The 25,930-nt window shown below is 34.6% G+C and overlaps 1 protein-coding gene across 8 annotated transcripts; it reads right to left on the bottom strand.

Moving 5' to 3' along the window:
* LOC125056048 (ral guanine nucleotide dissociation stimulator) lies at positions 1-25,923 on the bottom strand. Of its 8 annotated transcripts, none has more exons than XM_047658906.1 (8): positions 23,192-23,411; positions 19,909-20,165; positions 8,155-8,256; positions 6,407-6,558; positions 5,254-5,364; positions 3,904-4,039; positions 2,310-3,723; positions 1-1,631 (listed from the first exon to the last, which is right to left on the bottom strand). In XM_047658906.1, the coding sequence occupies exons 2-8, from the start codon at positions 20,074-20,076 to the stop codon at positions 1,498-1,500; spliced, it is 2,217 nt and encodes a 738-aa protein (XP_047514862.1). In that variant the 5' UTR covers positions 20,077-20,165; positions 23,192-23,411; the 3' UTR covers positions 1-1,497. The 8 variants fall into 8 exon arrangements, with proteins under 8 accessions (XP_047514862.1, XP_047514858.1, XP_047514859.1 ...); XM_047658902.1 differs by having other exon boundaries at positions 8,155-8,259; XM_047658903.1 differs by having other exon boundaries at positions 8,155-8,259; positions 23,184-23,411.
* Positions 25,924-25,930: the final 7 nt, after the last annotated feature.

Raw genomic sequence — 25,930 nt, forward strand, 5'->3', positions numbered from 1 at the left:
AATAATTAATAACTTTTAATTACAGATACACAACACCAACACGAAACTAGTGTTGAATAACCATTAAAATAGCTACAAAGTTATTTACAAAAACTACAATAAAACAGTACAGATAAAGGTTTACAAAGTTTTCTAGTCTTTATCGTAGAGTATTTGAACGACTTTTACACATTACTATAGGCACGTTGTTTTTACAAATGCATTTAATTTTTATGTCATGAAGATACAGGAGACAAGATCTTTAACAACGATTTCCGCACCAGCAGGCATACCCTGTAACTACCGCGAATCCGATTTCAAGCTTACGTACTATGTAATCTCATAGCGACTTCATGGCGTATTGTGCCAATTATTTAATGAAATCGGATAATGCGTTTACAGAACATCACTGCTAAAGCGCGGTTTTAATTACGTCTTCCAACAACATTATTTCAGCGCTGTCTAAATATCTGAGTTAATACAATTGATTAGATAAGAGTATTTAATAATTGCTGTTAAAATTATTCAAATTCGGATTCACAATTTAATTTTAAAGCTTCATAATATACAGAGAGACAGCACCTTGCTTTAATAGACATATACGCCTTTGGCTCATTCAACCCAAGAGATACAGACAACATATTTTTAACTTTTCGAGATTATTTTTATGTCAACATATAGGTAAGTATGTTAATGTCGAAAATAAAGAATTCCTAGAGGATTAGAAAATTTATAAGATTCTTCATATCTTACCTTCCTATCTTGCTCACGCACTGGTCGCTGATTTTATAATAAATAAGGCAGACAAATACACTTTCTATAAAAATACTGTTTATAATGTATCACACGACAAGGAGCCGACATTCTACAAAGAATAGAGGAGAGAAGCCATGCCTTACATTCGTAGATTTTGCTTTTAAAAGTATTTTAGTAACTGTCTGTATGTGTGTTTATTTTTGGTTGAGGCTAAGTCTTTAATTTATGACTCAGAACATTACCATAGTAAAAACAAAACGTATACTCCAATAAAAAAGAACAATTACAAAGATTGTTGTCTATGCCAACCTCTTGTCTATGCTCAAAAGTACAGATAAAACTTTCTGTTACTCTTGGGTTGCTACTTTATAATGTATACTTATTTGAGATTCTTATTCTTGTATTCATTATATACAAATATTCAGTTATATTACAAAAAATTATTCATAAATAGAACCTAGCATTATTGGTGGCATTCATAACTTCTACATCTATATTAACAAATATCTAATTAAGTACATAATACAGCAAAAAATACATATAAATAAATATATTTGTGCTGAAATGAAATTTATATGGCATGGTATTTTAATTAGCAATATTAGAGCTTTAGATTCGCAAATTATCCAAATTAATAAAGCAAGAAGCCAGTCTGAGTCCAGTCTTGCAGTTATAAAACCTTTTTTAAATAAATACTTTTTATACGGGACGTAAAGGTATAGACAAAGGAGTCTTCTAGATACAGAAAATATCGAGGCACAGTCAAGCACGTTTGTTCTTTGTTTTACCATTAACAACTACGTCAGTCTCTGGTCTCCGAGGTCTTAGGATGAAGTTTAGGTTATACGCTGTGTTGACGGCGTAGTATACGTTCGCGTTTGCTGGGAGCACCATTTCTGCAAACAGTACAATTTAATATGTCGGGTATGGTATTTTATAAATCTAGATTATTTAAAAAAACATCATTTATATCTAATATAGTAAATTCTCGTGTCACAATGTTCGTTCCCATATTTCTCCGAAACGGCTCTACCGATTCTTATGAATTTTTTTATGCATATTCAGTACGTCTGAGAATCGGACAACATCTGTTTTTCATCCTCCTAAATGTTATGGGTGCTAAATTTTATTTTTTTCTTTAGACAAATTTTTTAATTTTTTCATGATACAGCATACAAAAATACATAGAACCCCTAATTATCACCCTCTACGATCAACCCCTATTTTTTATTTTAGTTGATAGTTATTTTTATTGAACTAAAAAAATGTTTCCTAGAAATAATATACATGGCAAAACGTTTGCTGGGTAAGCTAGTAATACTATAATTTTTAATAGAAACACAGTATTTTAAACTATAATATTATATAATATTTTGTTGCCGGGAGCCGGATAATTTTGCGCCTTTCAATATATTGACCAAATCCAGTACTTAAACAAAACTGGCAAATATTTTTCTCATAACTCATATAGATAGCTCTTCATTATAGAATTGGATTACTGGATTATCCTAAACAGACAACAACTATTAAAGAACAGGAGAAGAGAAGTTAATATAAAATAACTTTAGTCTTACCTCTTTCCGGCAAAACTTGAGCCAAAGTATATCCATCAGGATCACCATCCAAATTCAACTTGAGCATAGAATTTCTTATGACTTGTGGCGTTCTCTCGTTATTACTCAACATTATCGACTTGTATAAAACCACGCCCTCTGTTTCAACACAATCCGACTCATATGTGACTCGTATTATGTAAAAATCTGGCCCATTTGGAGTCGCATGCGCAGGGCTGTTGGCTACTTTTCCGTTGAGTTGCTTCGGGCCACTGTTCGCACTAGACAACGACACGTCCAGAGATGGTATGGATGATGATGAAGAACCATGAGATAATCTCGTAGGAGAAGACCGTCGCTCCAAACTGTCTCTCTTCCACGTCCCTGCACCATCTGTTTCGCAGTAAAACTGAGAGCTGTTACTCGAACTAGTACTGGCTATCGAATCATTCTTCCTATGACCGTTGTTATTCTCATTCTTCTTCGGGCGCCGTTCTTTCGGTGCATTGGTTTGAGGTTCTATTTGACATGAAAGCTGATACGCTTCTCTATCGTCTAAGATTATGACAGAATCAAACCAGCGATCAAACATGGGGTCGGTGGGTAAGTGATATGCATTTGCTGCACCTTGGAGCAATTTGATCTGTGCGAGCACCTCAAACTCTTTTCGTCTCTTGTCAAAATTAATTAACCCATCTGCTACGGTATCCGGAATCGCTGTATTGATCATTATCAGATCAGTTAAGAATGTGCCCAGATATGGTATCGTTCCATGGCTGACTCCAGGAGATCCGCGCTCGTGAAGTAACTTCTGTAATTGCTTATCATTTTCCCCAACCGTGTCAGCAAATTTCGCCGTCCCTTCTCTCATCAAGAGTTCTCTTTGCGCCCATCGATTGTTATCTTCACTAAAAATTCTCGCTAGCTCTTCAAACAGCTCCGCTTTTTCTTTGTTTAGGAGCGCCCAGGTTTTTCTTAATCTGTACACGGGGTTGCTTTGCAGCCCCGAAATTATGGCCTTTAAGGAAGAAAAGTTTTTAAGCACTCTCAGTTCTCTGGCGATATCTAACCACGCAGCCAGGATATCCGCTCTTTCTAGAGGTTTGAGGTTCGGTTCGACTAAAACTGTGGATATGACACGGAAAGAGACGGCATTGAACTGATTGATCGTAGCTAGCACTGTGGCTGCGTCGTGGGAGCGGTCTTTGTCTCGGCGGGACCAGATGGCGCCGAGGCACTGATGGGGGACTAACTTCTTGAACAACTCCATGTCCATTCTGGTGAGTTGTTCTGCGAAGTGTCGGTGGGGCACGTGGGGCAGACGGTATGAGGTTGTGTGGTGGGCTGGCAGACGCATGCCAGGAGCGAGGCACACGCCACTACCGCCGACACTTCCATTTCGTTCCGCACTGAATATTGCTAGCTTCTGCAACACCTGGAAAGGAGAATAACACAAGTCTGTGACGTTGAAGATACCAGATCGAAAGATGAGAGATTTTTTATACATAATCGGAAATTACTCCAGAATACTTAGAAAGCTTGAGAATATGTACGCTTTCATGGTCAGTAGGCTAGCAAAGGCATTTGAAGTCATTACTTTGGAAGTGAAAACTACCTTCGAATGTAGTTCAGAACCAGGTAGGTGTATCTGAGTGAAGGTGAGGAGCTGCTGCAGCGCGGGGTGGTGCGGGGCTTGACGAAAGTCCTCAGGATACGTGTCCAGCCAGACATGAAGACACGCGACCAGAGTCCTGAAATAACATAATCAAATCATAAACATTTTGAGATCAAAAGATTTTTATTATTATTTTTATGATTACATAAAATTAGTGAGATTTTATTTAAGTTAAGTAATTTGTGATATATACTGACCGCCTGATATTACAGGAAGTTCAATCACCGTCATCGTTTAGGATACACAGTTAATTCAGATCTAAACGACTCAAATTAACTATCATGTTATTTATAAGCAAATATTTTTACGACAACATAAAGGTCATTAAATCTGCGCCCTATCCTAATATACAGTGAAAGCTCTTTATAACGTCATTCGTAATAAACAACGTAACGTCATTTGTTTTAACACAATGCCCATACATCAGTCTTCCCTTCCTATAACGAAATCTCTCTATAACGATTAAAAATGATCGGTCCCTTGAAATTCGTCATAAAGAGTTTACACTGTATTAAAAAAAATTAAATTTAAATCGTACTAAATTCTGAAAAACAGGTGCTATATCCGAAATACAATCATTAAACACAACATATTATAAACCAAGAGCTAATAAGGGGACTGAAAAATAGTCTGTGTCTGTGTGCATGTGTCGCAAATATCATCCATGGCCTCCAATAGAGTATTTTCTTTTTATGAAAGAAAAACCATGCGGACTACATTCCAATGGGTTGTACACGTAAACTATATATTTTTCATATAGAATTTGAGTACGACATATTTTTAAAAATATATTTTTTTTAAATGTTTATTACGGAACATAAGATATTAATTTACATAAGAATTTGAATTTGTAGGCATCCCTACTTATCGGCAAAGAAGACACAGGGTGTAGGCCGAGAGAAAAAGCCGGCGTAAAAATCTCTCGGTACTCTTTTAAAATAGCAAATCATCAAACAACACTTATTTTAAAACAAATATCACAAATTAATTAGTGGTAGCCTGTCTAGCACTAGTCCCAGGCCCTTTTATCAACTAGATAATCGTTAACTTTATAGTAAGCCTTTTTACACAGCTTTTCTTTAATACATTTCTTAAATTTATTAAAAGGCCTTGGAAGGAGATAAAAGAGCCTTTGGGATTTTATTAAAGAAGAGTATCCCTTTTCCCAAAGAAGAATTACTAACTTTAGATAGTCTAATGATTTGTAAACGACATCATAACAGATTTAATACAAGCTACTAGAGCTGGGAGTGAATGTATAAGTACTAGCAGTGGAAAGTCTAAGCTTACTTTCTATGTTGCTGTGAGTTTTCCGTCCCAGTAGAAAGCACGTCGTCGGCTGCGAGGGCTTCATACCGACCTAGTAACAAGTCGAGGACTTTACTGCACTCCGCGAATGACCTGAGTAACAACATTTATTGAGCATATACTAATAATGATTAATGATTATTAGAATTATCTAGTACTAGCTGACTACGTCACATTAAATTATTATGGCCCCTTACGAGAAACTATCTTTTTTCAAACATTTTATATGAACATGACGTAAAACTATAGAATTGCAGAAATATACTGCGAAGTAATTTTTATTGAATAGGCTCCGTTCCGGCAAGTTTACGGGACACAAATGTAACGTTTAGGGCGTTAGAGGAACATACTATAATTTCGTCCAGTCCAAACAGCGACTTTAAAAAGGTGGACGCGTTACCATGGTTACGATTACGGGATGTTCTAGGCTAAGTCAGCTGTCCCACCTCCGATGGGAACGAGAAACGAGTGGCGAGCAGCGGAAAGCGAGTGTGTAGTTCTGATAGTTTTGTCGCTGGGCTATAAGCCAATGTACGAGTGAGACGGGCGATTACTCGTAAAATACCTACATCATCATCGTCGTCTGAACTAGACAACAATGATAATTCAAATGATTGTTTGTTATTCATAATAAATAAAAATACGTGTACTCGCAGATCCGACCAGCCCTGCGATTCTGTAACTCACACAGCGGTTTTCGCATCGGCGGTCGCTCTGAAAAGGTGGGAGCTTGTAGTTTCTTGTTTATCAGAATGCCAAATCATAAAATGACTGCTTCACGACTGATTTGAGAGCGACCGCCGATGCGAAAACCGCTGTGTGAGTTCGAAAAGTGAGTTACAGAATCGCAGGGCTGTAGAGAAATGACTGCTGTCGCTGGTTGGTCTCTCGGCGTGAGTTCTGATCGCTAAGCGAGAATTATCTTTGATAGCTCTTGTCGTTCAGCGACGATCTAGTGGAGCGATTTCTCGCCGGCAGTATGAACAGTCAGCGATCAACTATTTATATATGCATCTCTTTTGCTTACACGGAATGTATATCTATTGTACGTTTCTTGAGCGAGAAAATAGATAGTTAGTCGTTTACTCGCCGTTGGTGGGACAAATGCCTTAAACTGATAGTTTTTTTATCTCACCTGTATGTAGCGAGAAACACATTGACATAAGTGGACTCCAACTCGCCATCGTCAGTGGCTAATGCCTCAACGAGGCGATCAACAGTACCAGCTTTAACAAATCTCACTCGAACTGTCTCCCACTCCAAATGTGAGATCTCGTCATCAGACTCCTGAAATTCAAAATTAACAGGGTTCAGTGGTGATCTTCGGAGAGATCGAACGATTAATTAGTATTATATTTCATTAAATTTGGTCGAATCGAGCATGAATAGTGTATTACGTTACTAGTGCAAAAGTTCTAGGTTTACATTACATTGTTGCCTTTTTATACAGGCACTGATGCTATTACTGTGTTGTGGGTGACCTAGTCTCTTACCAGTTACAGAAAAGAAAAAAAAATGTACTTAAATGTTTAACATTAATGATTAATGAATATCTATTGAATGAATAATTTACAGTGTAAGTTTTTTTAATAGTTAACTAGTATAATTCTTTTGTTTGCTTATTTTAACACATCGTGCGAGGTGGCACAACTAAAGCTGGCCATGGACCGCATGTTGCAGCCGATACCGACTGCTCTAAGCGGTCGCCGCCGCACGGCGGATCTGCAGTTTCCATACTAAATTCATTTTCGCAATACACGCACCGCTCGAGCAGCAAACCTGAGCAAACCGCATATTGTAGTCGGTCTGGACTGCAACATGCGGTCCGTCTGTGGTCCGCTTTATTCAGCGTATCTTATCTTTATCCTTTTAGTTTTGAAAAGGTAGATTTCCGAAAGAGTCTTTTTTTAACGTTCATAAGTGTACATTGTGTTACCTACATGAATAAATGATTTTTGACTTTGACTTTGCCCCCATGTTTTCTTTTAGGCGAGGAATTAAAATATTTTTTTTCTCCTTTGTTTAATAAATTATATATCAACAAGATGTTGAAGTTTTAAAAAAAATCCTCACAATTCTTTGTCCTACTAATGTAGGCTAAGCATTACAAATTAAATGAAATATTCGAAGGATTTATAATTGAGATCAAGCCCAGAGTTAACCATAAAAGTATACCGGCGTGTGAATAACAAACAATGATATCAAATGTGGCTGATTCACAGTCCTGAGTCAATTTACATGTTATTTATGTTTACGTTCCGGTAATTTTGAGTCATTTCGGTTTCCACTATCGCGTATTTCCCTTTGTTTTATTTACAAGGTTGAATTATTGTATGGGTTTTATATTTTATGCTATTTATTGTTTTAAAACACTGCGCCCGGCTTTGCTGTTGGCAAGCTTAAGTTACTCAGGAATAATGAAGCATTGGAATCATGGAGGAATTTTATAAATCGCTTGGATTTTGAGTTTATTCTTTACAAAGATAAAAATATTTTCTCTTTATTATATTAGTATAGATTTCACAGCTAGTTAATGCTTACAGCGCCTACTTATAAGTCCTAACATCGTTGTTTAAATTAAATGTTGAGAAAAGATATAATTTTTCAAGGATCTTAAATATTCCCTTGGATATTTTTGTGGACTTTTTATACATTATCTATTGATCGTGAACAAACTCATAAAGGATTTTTTTTTCAACTTGCCATGACTTTTACAAAAAACATAACAAATATTTGTTGATTTATGATGACACTTAAATCACTTAAATACTTATTTTGTAGCCAATGTTATGGTCGTGATATGCTTAAGATGTTAATAGCACTTTCTTCAACCTATATATAAGTAATATTACTCGTAAATATCTTAATTTGTTAAAAGCTTACACTGGATGCGCAGCGCGTAGGCCGATGGTAACGTACTTTCTTCAAATAAACAGTATAAATCGCCCCGTCTACTCGCTCCTCGCCCCACAACCGCCATGTCGGCTGCTGAAAACAAACAATAATTCATTAATTTTATAATACTAGACAAGAATACACTAGACGTTAGTGATTTTGTTACATGATGCACTTCATCACTTTTCTGGTCATATCTGACATATTATTTCTCGCCAAGATAACCTTCGATCCCTGCCCATTAAGATGGTGAAAGGCGATTTAAATTGGACCAAAATCACTCATATCAAAATCAATTAGGTACACCTTGCTTACACTGAACAATTAATATAAATTGTCTTTGACGCACACGTTTACTAACGTCACTTAAGTTTAACATAACCTGTGGTTCATCCACGTGGGAAAATTAAATGTCAATTTCAATCAGGATTAAGAATATAATTACCAAATTTATAATGATTGAATATCGTACACCACTGTTAATTCGTATTTTAAAACGAATTCTGAAACACAAGATCAATTTACACTTAAATAATACTCCGAAACACATTGTTTATCGTATTCGTTGCTAATCTTAACTAAAGTATTAAAATTAGGTTCAAAGTTTTAATTGAGAAATTCAAAATCCATTGCCAAGCGTTAAACTCTTATCTCAATTGAATAAAGTTCAGTTTAAAGTGCAGACTTGTATATATTTTTTTACTTCTCTTTAATAAATTCCGAACATTGTATAATATCGAGTTTAATTACGTATAACGGTTACAGCAATCTTTTAATAGGCACGGTTGCATTACTGTTTCGTATGTATAATGGATATTTGATAAGAATACCTGTATAAGATTGGCAGTTGGCAACCGTTGAAGGGGACTCGGACAAATAAAAGAAGATAAACGGGCGTCCAGACATAGGCCGGACGAATGAACTACGCACATGACTAACTTCAAAATAAGTCAATTATCAACAATTTAATTTTGAAATGTCAAAATTTTAATTGTGACGTGTATCCTGTATCGGTTTACACAATGCTGCCCGTGGGCACAAGGAGGGCAAATGTAGACTTTTGGCAGCGCTCCTTTCGAGCAGAAGACATATCCAATAAAAAAAATTTTTTTCTTTACTAGACTAGCCTGTTTTGGTTTTTACTTTTAAGTATAAGAAAATCAAACACTCAATTTAATTTATCCATTTGAAATACAATTATCACCTATTGCGTTAAGGCTAAGTTTAAGGATATTCAATCCGTTGTATTTAAAATAAGCGTATTTTCTGTGGACCGTGCTTACATAATCGTCATCAATGACGTCAGAGAACAGTGCCTCGACTTTAGTGACGCCGCAAATCCTCCACATGGCCCATGTCGCCACTAGTGACGTCACTTATCTCGCATTGCGCTGACTTTCGCTATCACCAAAGTTTAATTGTCCCAACGCCACCAATGCGTGCGTGACGGTGAAATCGTTTGGCACACTTGGAGATATCCGGATTGACTAGTTTCCTTTACAATATTTATTTACACTATGTACTGTATACAAAATAATTTTATGTATTCTATATGTTGCAACATTCGGTTCGAGAAAATAACGTTGTTAAAGTCACATCAAGTTTCACAAATAATCACCAAGTTCGTAATCCAAGTTAAGTTTCCCTTAGGAAATTTTGGACGTTTTTATCTCATAGACAAATATAAATTTTCTAAAACATTTTTATTTATGACACAGTTTTCTTTCCGAATGCTACACAATGGTAACTCTATCGCGGTCGTATGGAGACTGCTCTCTCGTGGAGAGATCGCGCGAAAAACTCAGATAGAGCACGTCAATGACGTGTCTATGTGTTAATTGGACGATGAGTACATTGTACGAGCTATTTACTTAGTCATTACTAAGTATTGAATGCAGGAACTAGTGCCATGGTAATTTAGAAATCGATTTATTTTTAACTCATTAGAAAAAAACTTTGTTCACCAACTATAAACTCCGGCTTTGCGAACTAAACCTTCGTACTTATCGTACCATAACTTTATATGTAAATAAATAAATAAAAATCTCTTTATTAATTTCAAGTAGATATGCACTACAATGTGTGAAGATTTGGTGCACAGCTTCGTTATTTGGCGAGGCAAGCATTCCGATAGAATAAATTTCGTATCAGAGATGATCCGGTTTCAAAAAAAAGTTTAAATCTTTGGTATCAACTTTAGGTAAATGCTAAAAAAGTTATGAAGGCTTACTATTATTAATTCACAGCAGTGAAAGACTATTGGATGGCTGTGCACCAATAGTTTATCAAGATTTACGAGAATAATAAGGAGAAGAACATACACTTATATACAAGAAAAGCTTAAGAGTAATTCGGAAACGAAATGCAAACTGCGACTCCCGTACTTAATACGTTTTTGACATATGTGAGTCAGACTGGCGCTAAGCCTCGTTTTTAGATGCCTTAAGTACGGTTGCTGGAAGTTAGCCTTCAGTATTTAATTTAGTTTAATAATAAAAAACGTAGTGAACGTTTCTAATGCCATATAAAATTGTATTATGTAATTGGATACCGGTAGTTGCATAACGATTTGGTCGCGTGTTTCCTACACTTTCAACAATTTGCAAATCAATACCAATAGAATTAATGATTGTAAAACCTAAACAATGACCAAAAGGTACATAGAAGTGATAGTAACAGGATATTGTTGAAATCGCCTTAATAATATAATTTTCTTTATTGTACTTCTCTAAATTCCTGACTTTCCTATTAATGTTGGAGGGAGTGAACATAGATAAAAGAAATACACATTGATTTTGAATATTGACTGAATAGAAGTTTATTCGTAGCGTTAACTCAGTGCATTACTATTACTAATGTCACAATTTAGACAACGGGATGGAACATTAGTGTTTGCATTCTCGTGACGCCTACATGTCATTATATCAAACCTGGCGATGTATGAGAAAATTTGTATCAGACCAGATTGCAACTCACTTTTGACGTGATAACGTCTTTAAAATCGTTTTAGTCGGGTGACATGTTCAGAAACTTGTGTCACACCAAAACCTCACGAGCGCGATCGCAGGTATAACGAGAGAGAGACGGACCGATCTCCCGTCTCATCTCACTCTAGCGGCATACAAACGAATGGAGATTTTCTCGTGCGGTTAAGTTTTCGTTGAATGTTTAACAGTGAAACAAAATGTGAAGTGCAAGTGAAGTGTTACAACAATTGCTACAAAAAAAATTGTTATCTTCATTAATACCTTACTTCCCAAAAAATTATATCACCAATAAGACGTTATCACGTAAACATCTCGATCGTAAACCTACTTTACAAACAACCAATTTTTTTTTTAATAGATCTATATACCTGACATTTACCCTATGATATATGCAGGTAAACATCTCAAACTCTAAAATTCAAACCTCTAAAATCTCTAAAATTCTCCTTAAAAACAAAGAAGACATTGGCGGAGATTCTGCCCTTAGTGATTTTCCTTTATGGCGCTGAAACCTGGACAATACCAGAAAGGAAGAAAAAAAGATGCTCTGAAAATGTGGTGGTGCAGATGTTTGAGCAGTTCAGAAAACAATCATGTACATACTAAGACGTTTACAAATAAAAACGCTTCGACATTTTTACCAACAGATTCAAATTTTTTTTTTGGACATGTACACACCCAGAAAATATAGAAAAACTTATTATGACTAGCATAGTGAAGTGCACCAGACCGCAATCCCCTACTGTCTGGACCGATCAAGAAAATACTCTTTCAGCTCCTACCAGCAAGTGCTGAGGCGTGCCGGAAGACAGGGGGAAGACAGTGAGTGCAGGACATTGTGCGGCATCACTAACATGACCTTCAGAAATGAAAAAATTGATTAGACATAGACATAGACCGAACCTTAGAAACACACAAAATAATAATAATAAGAATCAAAAATAACAAAAAAATATGGAAAGAAAAAAAAGAATAAGGTACATTTTATGTGTGTAATGTGTGACGTTTTCCACAGCGCTGGTCATTCTGCCAAAGACCACAACAGTTAGTTTGCGCCTCAGATGCAAAAAAATAAAAATAATGTAATAATAAAAATAGAAGAAAAGCATAATAATAATAATAGTAAAAATTAAAAATGTAAGTAAAAAATCCTTGGAAGATTTGTTACTAAAACTACTATAAGAAATTCATAGATAAATACATATTTTTGGGAGGATTAAAACCAGATTTCGTTGTGGAAATTCACATACGAAAAGGGGAAGTGCCATTGCATTGCGATTCAGTTCAGTTGTTGTAATTGGATAATAGACCTTTTTACTGGCAGCGACCTCTTTACAGAATTAGTTTTCTATGTTCTTGATATCGTTTGTTCTAATCACGTGCAACAATCGATTGTTTCGTGTGAAATTAACTCTTGATAGAAATAGGCGACTTGAGCGAGACTAAGCTGCGAATCTAGCGCCACCACTGACAATGTGATTAAAAATACAGATAATGTAGAATGATCTTCATTACAAATTATAACGCCTACAAAGAAATAATATCAATAGAAGAGATAAATCCCATACACTTCTAGAAAGGGTGGTACCACTGGATTTTATATACATATATTTGATATAATCAATAAGTCCATTTGCCGATTGAACGCAAAGGTGTGAAACTTTAGTATAACATTAAAAAAAATGTATTTATTACAACAACTGCAAATTTACTGTGTCTAAATGGACGTAATTGCAAGGATATTTAATTTCCGATACGTCATTTAAACAGCTTCAATATTATAGTTCAAGCTAACAGTGTCAAAGGGTACTTAAATTACATTTAAACAATATTTAGATTTCTGAAGATTATAAAATGATACAGTGTTTTTGAGAATTTTTATGCTTTTTTTATTAAGTAGATATCCATGGGCGACGGCACTTAACTCTAAGTAATCCACCTGCTCTTTTTGCCTCCTGTCTCTTAAAAAACAACTATTTTGTACTATAACTGTAAATTTATAATAATACATAACTTTAATCCGGTTAAAAAGTTTTTTCTCTATTTTGTACTTGCTAAAATTATATGTTTAGGTTAGTTAAGCAATTTAGTTTTCTCGGTAATATTAATTATTCTTTATTTATTGCTACCAACAACCAATGTTTCGATAAAAGGTACGAACGGCGTGCACAAACAGATGCAGAGCTTATGATATATAATAAATAATCAAATTAAAAATAGACCATAAATTACAAAAATAGATAGCTAATAAAATGTCCTTCCCATAATCAGATTCGCGGTCCGAAAAATATCCAAATCCTTTGGGCTTCGCAACAGATTGCAAATTCTGTTTAGTGGAGCGTAATAAAAAGCGTAATTATCTTGTAATTTTACCGGGAGTTTTCTGTAAAAGCGACTGCAAATTGTTTTGACTTGATAAGACGCCAACAGCCATAGTGACGCCATTGTCTGACCTCCAGTGACCCCAGACAATAAAATAAGTCAACCGTTTAAGAGGGTTTTCCCTATAATAAGCTCTATCTTACACCATTTTGATTTTATGAGCTTAATAAGAATAATTGCTATAGCGTATTTACATTTAACTATGTAAATTACTGAATTTCTCCAAAAAGTTTGTACAAGACTATTTCCTATCAAATCTTCTTTATCTACCTTCCTCAAACCTTTCTGTGTCTAAACTATTAAAATTTAATAAGAATATTTAAATATTGATTTTTACAATTTAAAGTTTATTATTAAATAAATTTTTTTTCAAGGTTTTAAATAGGTCTTCGACTATTATTCTAGAGCCACCGACATAGAAAATGTTTTTTGGTACTTTAATCGTGCACTGTATTTACGCCACGATGCCCAAGCGGGCTGTATCCCTGGTGAGGGCCGTGCGGGGACGCCCCTAACAGCATGCTGACGGTAATAAAGAGAAAGCTGGATTTGCCCTTACAAGGGTCTATGCAATGCACTGCATGTGCCTACATGGTATAAAAAATCTGTGTGTGTGGTTTTGTTGCGGTGATGTGTGCGGTAATATAACAATTAATTAAATTTTTTATGATTGAATTTACCTTAAAGCTAATTTACTAATATAATATTTAGGACAATATTGTACCAAACACAATAGTAACCACGTGGACTTATGATTGTCTGCTTAAATAAATAAAAATAATTATAATATTCTTATTAATTGTATTTGGTAACACAGTACTCTGGTTAAATAAAGTTGAACTTGTTATATTGTGCGAATACAATTTTCCTCCTACTCATTTCTTTAATAAGGTCACTATTAATAAAAAAAATGAAATATAAACTCAAATAACAACGATATAAGTAAAAATGAGCAAAACTGTTTTGGATACCTGATACATCTTTGGTTAGTTCATCAATGTCTATTATTTGCGTTGCTTCTAAACGCTTGTACTAACTATGAACTATTTTCAGATGCTTATGTAAGAATAGTCTTATTTTTTTTTTTTTTTTTATAAAACAGGGGGCAAACGGGCAGGAGGCTCACCTGATGTTAAGTGATACCGCCGCCCATGGACACTCTCAATGCCAGAGGGCTCGCGAGTGCGTTGCCGGCCATTCAGGAATCGGTACGCTCTTTATCTACATGACAATCCCAAAAGTTCTTCTTTGACCGCCTTAATGGCTTAGGATTTGAAGCACATGGCGGTAGCGTCATCACTTTTGAATTCAAATTTAAATGGCCCCATTGTAAAGTTACGAAGGTTCAGATATAAATTAATGAAAACCTCCAAATAAACTCCTTCCTTAAATATATGAAAAAACTCCAAATCCATGTATTTCTCTCTTCTGCCTATTGTAAAGTTCAGATAAAATGATGTTTCTGAACTAAACATTAATTTTATACCCTATATAAAATAACACGAACGCGCTCTATTGACGATTGATCGAATAGAAGCAGGTACTTCATACTTAATAGACCTAAAAATAGCACACGACTGTCCACCTACCTACATTCAATGTTGCCGCAAACAACCTACTTTTCCCCTTGAAAAGAATTAGAGCTGATAGCTATTCCATCCGACTAAGGTTTCTTTTGAATATTTTTTTCAATGCTTACCTATTTGTGAGATTCGGGGATTATTATGATTTTGATTAGTTGTTTATTAAATAAAGGAATATATTATTTTCGTTTAGAAATCGTATTTTTATTTTAATCTTCTTGTACATATTTTCTTAAAATAACCGACTAAACAACGTAGTGGTTGACTCGTTTTGTGTCAATAAAACCTGCCTTAAAATGCCTTAAATGGTATATTGAGGTGTCAACCTCAATATACCATTTAAGGCACAGTTTGTATAATTAATTATAGATTGAAATTTGTGTGGCCCCAAATGAATTAACAATGGTTGACAAATGAAAACCTCGTTAGGCGTAAGAATGTCAAACGGAAGACTGAACAATGAAGAGACGAATGCTAGTCTAATCACTGACATGCGATAGGATCCATTTTTCAGCTTTATCATAAACTAGGATACTCGGCCAAGCGTTGCTGTGGCTAAGATTTTTGTTATATTACATAGTAGTAAACTATTCAAGAGAAACGGCAAGAGAACACCAATCCACCATGCTTTTTTGGTGGTTATGCCATAAAATTGTAGCTTATGTGAAACGAGCCTTTTCTAGCGGTGGTATTTTAATAAAAAAAAATAATAACAGGACGCTTATTGTGACGTAACTATAAAAGATAGAGACATGCTGTTGCGACATTTTTTATAGATAGTGATGTGTCCTGAAAAATTTTAATACATCATTTTGTTCTATCATTAATAGTTTTCGCAGCGCACACGATTGAAGGAAGTTTTTCTTTATTTTTTTACATCTTGGGTTAGATTTATCAATTTTTTTTTAAAATGATTCATAGCCTATGTCACTCGGGAATAGTGTAGCTTGCCAACGGTGAAAGAATTTTTGAAATCGGTCCAGTAGTTTCGGAGCCTATTCATTTCAAACAAACAAAAAATCAAACCTTTCCTCTTTATAATATTAGTATAGACGAATAATCATTTCAGCATAAACGAATCAAACGAAACATATTGTTGTATAGAATACCGTTGATTTACGTCCCCTTCTCGTCCGTTATTTGCTGACGATTTAAGAACTGGCAGTAAGTTAATTTAGAGTCAATTCATTTTATTAGTCTACAAAAGTTCGTTAAAACAATATACCTCATACATTTTCGTTTACATTTCAAAGTGTTTGTTACTTGTGAGACATGCGTACAATCTTTACCTTATCTCTCTTAAGAGGTTCTAATCATATTCAAGAAGCATCCAAGTCACTTTCGCGTATTTAGAAAAAAGTTTACCACATCATTGGACGAATATTAAAGACCTTTAGACATGCTTAAAGTAATTTCCGACACTTAACTGTTTCCGTAAAGAAAGTATGGCATTACAAGTTTTCTCTTCGCGTTGTGCAATACATTTACATATTATGATAGAGATACATGCAAATTGAGTAACATGCGAATTTTGTTCACCAATAAAATATTGCCTTATATATAGACCAGTTTTTCAACCACCATAATAAAGAAACTTGCTTAGCCATGCTAGCTAATGCTAGAAAAACTTATACGAAAAGCAAACATAGGTATATACCTATTATTGCTATTTTTGCAAGAAGAAAAACAGTCCACTTATAATAAAATTTCCGGGCTCGCGTAAAGCCGGCGGCAACTTTCGCAAATGCACGTTTTCTTGAGATTTTTCCATGCCTCACATAACGATTGATATATGATAAACGTCAATCCAAGATCCAATTATTAAAGCTTTTGGAGGCGTAATAGTTGTTTGCTATGTATTTCAAAAGTACATACATGGCTTACCTCTGGCCGTATGTAGGTACTATCTAAGTCAACTATGAAGTCCCCAGAGGTAGAGCCGCAAGTTGCTTCCTAAATGGTTATGGAAAAATCTGGTCAAGAGTCTTCTAATAAATACAGTAGCGAATCATTCTTACATTAATCACCCCAATATAAACACAAATACCTTTTAACATTGATTTGTTCTAGAACTTTGTCACAAAGGTGAGAAGTAACAGTAAGGAATAACGACCAAGATAAATATTTGATTTTGGAGTAAACAAAGAAATGACTCAAACACCGTTCATTAAAAATTAAGTACATTTAGTAAAAATTCAGAAAGAAATAAACGTCTTTCACAATCTTTTTCCTTTAAAATTTAAATCAGTTAATCGGGCGAAATTTTTGTTGCACAGTTTATAACTAATTCATTTGTACAGTCAAGTACAGTCGTCAGTTATATAAGAAATGTATGTATTTTGATTAAATTGTTAAATAAGAGTATCGAATAGTTTCTTCCTAGTACTTCTAGTGCGTTTTACGCTCTGAGAAAAAGAGGGAAAGGAAATACTCGTAGCTTTTTTAAAATATACTTTGGAGTGACATAGTAAAATGTTTAGTTGAAGGCAGCTGACTGAGGACAACTAGAGACTGTCAGGGCATTCAGCGTGACGGATGCGCTTCGTTGGCGGGCCCTTCCTTTTGTATTAAAGAGAAATTTAATTTAAAACAGTTCTAAGTCCTACAAGAGTTACACGATATAAATAAAAACAAATATCGTTATATAATCAATTCCAGTTTCTTACAGCTTACTATCCTTTTTTTTTAATATTGGATGCTCTGCTAAATAAACCATCCAGATAAATCTATTGAAACAGGAAAATATGTCGATCTTGTGGAATAATTTATGAGACATCAATAAAACCATTCCATCGTATTGACTGAAATCAAATATTATTTCAAATAATTAAAAGCTTAACGTAAATGTCTGTAGACAATCTTAATTTGGTACGTGATGTATAAAACAATTGGATACAAATATTAACGCGCTAATTAAGTGATTAACTCAAGCAACGAAAAGCGCTGAACTCAGCAACGCGGGTCATTGAACTAAAGCACTGCAATCGATAACAACGTCCCGAACATTCGCTCCGTGCCAACCACTACGATCTCTGGAAGTACCAACTGTCTAGGTAGTTTTAAATTTTTAAATTTAGAACACCATTTACAAACTACAACTAATTTTCAGTAGGATGGATCGATAAGGGTATATACACAATAGTATTAAATTTTATAATTTTCCAAAGACAAAATTCCCTTCTATGTCTACCTACTAACGTATTTTGTAACCTGCAGACTTTTTACCTCAAACAACGCCAGGTTATTGAATTTTAATTGCATTTTCTTGTATGGGGGTTGCATAATGCATAGTCCTAAAGAATGGTACTTGATGCACCACTCATTACGACCCGACTGCAGGGCTGTGATGAAGGGTGCATTTGACGTCGGCAAAAGAGGTTTAAAAAATAAAAAAGGACAGAGCTTAAACTGCGTTTTCTCGTAAAAGGCTCTGAGGCATTTTATTCTATGGTATACAGTTTATAAGCTGACAAATGTTATACGCAGTAACTAGTAACTAGTAAAGTATTTAGTAGGGTACGAGTAAAATATTTAATTTTCATCCTACAAAATGTTATTGGTAGTTCCTATTACAATATTTAATATTAACTCATTACAATGCCTGTCACCAAGAACACTCTTAAAGATATATAAATGTTACATTAGACCACTATTAGAGTATGCCTACAGCATTTGGGATCCTTATTTCATAAAGGATATTAGTTTGCTTGAAAGGGTTCAAAGAAAAGCCACGAAAATGATCAGGTCATTCAGGAAGAAATCTTATAATGAGCGTCTGAAAGCACTTGACCTTACTGATTTAGGAAGTAGGAGATTACGAGGAAATCTCATTGAAACCTATAAAATCCTCACTGGCCACTATAATGTTCCAGGAATTGAGAAGCTCTTCATTTTAAGTGAAAATACGCATTTGAGGGGTAGTTCTTTAAAACTTAAGACCACTCAACACAACACAAATTCCCTAAAGAACTTTCTCCCAAACCGTGTAGTGGCCGACTGGAATAGGCTTCCGGAAAGTGTGATCAGTGCACCATCTGTGAACACCTTTAAAAATAGACTGGACAAGTTTCTCCAAATCCCATAATACACGCGCATCAGCTTATTAAAAGCTGCCAGTGTGTTAATTAAATAATAATAATAATAATGTACAGATGCCCTGTACATTCGACATAATTAGTCTAGTCTGAGCATAATTATGTTTAAGTTACTGAAACAAAATACAATCGTACAAATGTCACAGCATAATCAGATTACGAACGCAAAATCACGTTATCAGTAGGCGTAACTAATTTACGCTTAAAAAGGGAAGCCCAAAATTATTATATATACAATTATATAGAAATTATAAAGGATTTGTAAATATAGTGTTTCCCTATCTGTGTGGTTTCTCGTTAAACGCATTAGAGGTTATTGAATGAATCAGTGGGTTGGTCATGCAACTAATAATTCACACTGATTCATTACTGGACTATAGTTTCTTGATAATGTGATAAGCATTATCAATAAGATGAACTTGTTCTTATCACTAAATTTTAAAGGAAAGTTTACTGATTACGAGATTATTCAAATTAACTTAACTTGGCTTAAATCTATTTAGAATTAGTAAAAATATTTTTAGGTTATCGCTGTCTTCATCATGTTATTTTTGTAGTAATTTGTCACATAGAAGTTTCATATTTAAACGTAATTCCGTGTGAAACACTGTAATACCAGTTTTAGTACACAAAACAAGAACCAATGTATGATAAAAACAAATAAAAGACGATCATAAGGACAGGACCGCAACTAACCTTCACATACCACCTTGTCTGCGACTTGCGTTGCCTGGTGCGGCGGCGCTCGGTTCCGCGCTGTTCACGCGCTGGTGACCTAAGAGCATGGCACTTTGCAGCCAGAGCTTTCGTCTTCTCCGACAACGAGTGCCGTAACTCACCCCCCGCGCACCCCCGCACCAGCATCTTTCATCCCCCAGCGCCCTTCACTGATTTATCATCTTTGTTTTCACTGCTCATGTCTTTTACCAACTTTTCACACACTCAATAAGCCACTAAATAGGTAATCAAGTTATAGGTAAGATACAGGTGTTTTGATGTTTTTTTCCCGTATTCGCAATGTCATGTTGTTGAACGTAACACAATTCCAATAATTTAGTCGAACGTATTTATTTTGATTCATTTCTGAATGATGATGAAGGTTCTAGACCTTCGAAGAATATTATTTTTAATTCGATTTTTAAAACGGAGTCTTGCAGATTAAATCATTTAATAATTTCAAACAAATCGGCAATGGTGTATATAAAATCACAATTGGATTTCTTTATATTCTCTACCGTAACAGTTAATAGCTGAGTATTGCACATGACATTCCTCGGTAACGTTATATACAATCATATACTATGTATAATGATGAATTCTAAACGACGCCAATGAAGAGGACGTCCTCATTGTGTAACGAGAATGACGTGTTTAGCAATTTGGAAGACAGGTACAAAGACTACAAGTACTTATTAAAGTAATCTTAAAAGGAAGTTAAATTAATATAAGTAATCGATTTAATTACACACATTATATAGTGCATGTGTTTCACCGCGCCTTGCTGATAGGGCTGAGACGTTCGATTTTATTATTTATATTCGTATTTTTTTTTTAATTTTAATTACAATAATTAACTTGTTATGTGATGATGGTTGCAGGTGCTCACAAAGTATTTGTACAAAAAACTTAGCTATTTAAAAGATTGACGGAGTTTATTGTCAGTTCTCAGTGGCGTAACTATAACATCTGGAGCCCGTGGTAAATTCTTTTGATGGGGCCCTATCAGTAATAATCGTCACGTTGTACTCAGTTTAATTTTAATAAACTTCGAGATTTTTAGTGTACTCAATTACACGTTGTATATATATGTATGTCTCTTAGGCGAGAGGGAATGGTCTGTAGTCCCCACGCTAGCCCAATGCGTATTTCACATTCATCCATAGAAAATAATATCACTTGGGCAGGGGCCCTCTTGGGTCGGGGGCCCGTGGTATTTTGCCAGCACTGCCACCCTATTGTTACGCCACTGCCAGTTCTTCTCCTTCTACGCGCTTGATTTCAGAACTGTCAGTAAATGTAAATTTAGAAGTAATTTTTTTTTTACTAAAATTCATAACTGTTTATTATATGACCTGTATGTAACCTATATGAATAAATTAATATTTGATTTGATTATGCGAAGTCTAATGTATTAAAAAATGGAAAAGTATATTATTACCCAAAAATACGCTTTTAAATTAAATTTATTCACGCCCTAATTGTGAAATTACTGAGTAATAAACTCACTTCTCCTAATACAATTTAGGTACGCGGTACCTACGTTTAGTCACCTGCATTGCGTATGGTCCATAAATAATATTACTACATATCCTTCAATCCGTATTAAGATAAATCTTTCCTTCATAAACTTCGGATAACTTATGGTATCTGTATTAACAAACATTCTTTCATTACGTACGAAAAAACGTATAAAAATGTACGTACGTACGTATAATATAGGCCATACACACTACGGTCTACCGGAGAGGTCCACCTGTGCAGGTATGCCTGCGCAGGTAGACCGGAATGTGTGTGGGAATAGACCACACGCATTTCCTGAACCTGCACAGGCGACCGGCGCATGATTGAAAATCGATTCTTTCAGAGTTGACCTGCGCAGGCATACCTGCACAGATTACCTCTCCGGTAGACCGTAGTGTGTATGACCTACATAACGTATTCATGTACAGTTTTAGGTATAATAAAACCGTGTATAAAAATATGAAAACTGCGGCCAGTTCCGTCGTACGTCAGGACATTTTTTTAATTTCGTAATAAATATATCTCGTTACAGAGATAATGCATTCTAATAGTAGAATAATTATTGAGTTGAATCAGTCCAGTAGTTTTGGAATTAATTCTTAACAAACACACAAATCTTTATTTATAATATATAGTTTAAATTAGATCAGTATAAAGAGAAATTGATCAAAAAGTGTTTTATATAATTGGGATATACAAAATGATGGATCGGTATAAATGTCACTATCGCCTACAGCACAAAGGTCCATGCTTGCCAGCCTAAAATTATGAGTTGTAGTGTACTAAAAGGTCGTATCTCCTAAAAACGTCTGCTAGGAGATTTTACACTCTGAATAATAATATCCTTGTAAAGCGAACTGTGGGATGGCCATCTATCGAGATGCTGCTGGTTAAGTATTGGTAAAATAGATTAATGATTTTATCTTAAATCATAAAAAGATTACTCACACCTGCCACGGCAGATGCATATGTTCGGCGTAAAATTCTGAATAAGTGACAGCTGGTGTACATCAGGTGCTTAAAGGAATTTTTACGGTACCTTTTTTTGTAACATATTTTAAGCTACCTGTGATTTTGCGTTTTTTTTTTCTATTAAATATGTATTACAGAGTGTGTAATACTATTTTTAACCGACTTCAACCCGAAGGAAAATTGGAAACAATTTGATGCATATTTTTTAGCATTTCCTACTTGTTATTTATTATAATTACATATTACGTGTCTTATTTATGAAATTACTATTTTTGTATTTTAAAACTTAATCTTAAGAATTAATTCGATACTATTGATTGATTTATTATTCATATATCACACTATAATCGTTAATATGTCAGTTTTCATAAAAAAATACATTTTAATATAAAAATCTCATACAAGTACAATTTAAGGTAGGTATATATGAATATTGTATATGTACATTAAGTATGTATTGTATTGTCTTATCTGTTATCATTGGTATAAAATCTCAAGTGTAAAAATATTTTCTGAGGGAATCTTAAATAGGTATGTTTATAAATTATAATGAGTTTTAATATTTGATGAAATAGAACATGAATAAATGGTTAATTTTTTTATCCAAATGACTAGTTATTATAGAAAAACATGTACTTACATACAACAAGCTTAGTACTATATATGTATTTATAATTCTTATTTAGAAAATTTTCAATTCAAAATACCTGTATCTTAACCTGACATTGACTACAACGATAAACACCTAATCAACGTACATAATTACCATGTAAAATCGTTGTGTAAAATGTAAATTAATCCAAATGATGCAAAACACTGACACTTCAGTTCAAAATAAACTATTTGGGCCTTACTAAAAGTTCACGTTTGTTGTATAAACAATAATTTGGTTGTTACTATCACAAACACAATGTATGAGTAATAAAATAAAGTATTGTCAACATATGCAGCCCTTCCGTACTGTGCGCTTGGCGCGCGACGTCTGACGTTTCACGTTGAATTCGAGCGATCGGCTATAGAGCGCAGAGTAGACCATAGACAGCTGTGCAACTGTGGGATCGTCATCCGTGACGCGAGATAATATTAGAATTCCCATGAAATAGGCATTCCAAGGCTTTAGGGCATCTACTCGTACCGAGTATTTAAAAAATCGCTGAATATCAACGCAAGTGGCAAAAATGTATTCCATTGTGCGCATCAGCTCAAGACTTTTGTTCTTTAATATTAGAGGTAAGTATAACTAAAAATTATTATTTTTAGCGAAATAATGGTAAGAGTTTTGAATTTCGTCGCACGAATTTGATGATACTGATTATGGGAGGAGGAGGTGGACCGTCATTGGAACACCTCCAAGTGATTTTTGCTGCCGGAAACGCGTCTAAGTATTTATTATTAAAGTTTTGTGTAATGTATTGAAATTCGTAAACAATCCGTCATTTTCTACTTAAGAGATGTGACATTCTCTTTAAAAAATCGTTTTTTAATTAATCGATTGTTAATAATCGTTTTTTTTTATTTATCGATTATTTCCTCATTTTTTAAATTTAAAGTTATAGAATAATCAACATTGAAATTAACCTAATTTCGTGTTGATAGATTACAGGGTTCCGAAAATTTTGAAAGTATCGATACCTACTCGTTTGTATTAGTTACTTATGTCCAAGACAGATAGAATTTTGCGGACAACACACTGTTGTGATGTTTTCCGGCATCGAAGTATCACACCGCGAAATGGTCGGTGGTGGCCCTCCATTGGTCATCTAAAGTCGAATGTGACGCGATGAGACAGCCCAAAAGGTCAGCATTCTCCTTCGCGATATGGGCTAGCGAATTGAAGCTTTTATTGTGTGTATTTAAAAATTCAACCCAGCATAGGTTGACATCCGCTTAATTAATTATTTGAAGTAAAAGATTTCAACGCGTTTTAACGATAAGAAATAGTTGATTGCATTATTTTTAAACACTATTGGTTTTATCTACTGGTTTCATTATTAAATAATTAATAACCGAAATACGGTCTTATCCAGTGATAAGGAAAGTGCGAAAACCCATACAAGTAAAATTATTATTTACGTACTTTTGGGCTATAAAATATCACATGCCACAATATAATATAGTTGGCAATACCGAGTACGCACGTATTTCGAAGGTCCGACCCATTCACTTCTACTTTCTAAGAAAAAATGCGTTAAGTTTTTTCTTATATAATATATATTTCAAAAAAGTTCGGAGGTATCTGTGACTGAAACATTTAAAACCTAATATATAAGGATATTGAAATAGTTTCCTGTTCGTATTTTAACGAATACAACAATTTATGAGGAAATTTTAGTATTCATAAAATAAAATATTAAAACTTTTTGTTAACGGTTTCATTAAAACTTTTGATTTCTTTTACCGAGTACGTATGCGTATCCAAGCTATCTAGGTGGCTTAATTTTTAATTTCCATTCGAATAATTCTGTTCTAATAGACACTCTTATATTATTTATTCACATCAACAATAGCGTGGCAACTAACGACCAGCTGAATGTTGATTGTTGGTTCTTACAGTCCCACGGACACTTTCGAAACGATAAATGGTTAATACCATATATCGTAATACATAATATGTATATACATTTCTTGGAATATTATATAGAACCATTTCCATTTTAACACAATACGAATTAGAGAACCAAGAAAAAGCCTTTAAAGATTTAATTACACCTACCTAATTGCCATTGGGAAGTTAAAAAACTTTAAAACCATCTACTTTGCCATATTATTTGTACCAGGTTAAAATCAATGTTTACATAAATAGGCTGTAAGTGAGTCAACATAGTCGTCATCATTATAAATAACCTATTTTTAAAATACGATTTTGTGCATATAATTTTGCCAACACAGATTTCATCATTCGTGACCGTGAGTTGTTATTGAGCGTACTTATTGCAATTTATCTTTACAAGTCTTACTGAATATTTATATTTCTTGAACAAAAATAATCCTTAAATTAGGTATAAGTACAACAAGAAATGTGCAAATATAAAAATGATATTACCAAGCTCTCAGCATCCTGGCTCATCTTTTTCTACACATGGCTATCGCGAAGGACTTGCGCCCTGATGGAGCAGACGCACCCCCAGAACAGGTAAACAATGCCACCGCACCATGGCACATTAACACAACAACATGCCACATTCCATCACTGCATCCGTATTCAACATATGATTCCTCCGGCCGGTCTGACGTCACACGCTTTCTCGCACTACAAGGTTGTATTGTATTTAACTCTCGATCCTTCTAACTTTCTAACGAACACCCACAAAATGAGATGGTTCAAATAATATTTTTCCACACACAATAAACCGATGTCTTCGAACTTTTCATACGCAATGAAATGTTTCGCGTGTGAAGGAAATGCGTTAATAATATGACGCGGACAACTTTCGCGCACGAACTGAGTGAAGCACGTCCGTATCGTGGCGCAGCAGCCGTCGCGCGCGCACGTAACGGCATAACT

Source organism: Pieris napi, chromosome 14, assembly GCF_905475465.1.
Source record: "Pieris napi chromosome 14, ilPieNapi1.2, whole genome shotgun sequence".
Lineage (NCBI taxonomy): Eukaryota > Metazoa > Arthropoda > Insecta > Lepidoptera > Pieridae > Pieris > Pieris napi.

Coding starts and splice junctions, on each gene's coding strand:
- LOC125056048 (XM_047658902.1), bottom strand. CDS start 20,076: ATGCTGGTGCGGGGGTGCGCGGGGGGTGAGTTACGGCACTCGTTGTCG. Junction 8,260..19,908: donor AGACAAGGTGGTATGTGAAG/GTTAGTTGCGGT, acceptor GTTTGTTTTCAG/CAGCCGACATGGCGGTTGTG. Junction 1,632..2,309: donor TCAAGTTTTGCCGGAAAGAG/GTAAGACTAAAG, acceptor TACTGTTTGCAG/AAATGGTGCTCCCAGCAAAC.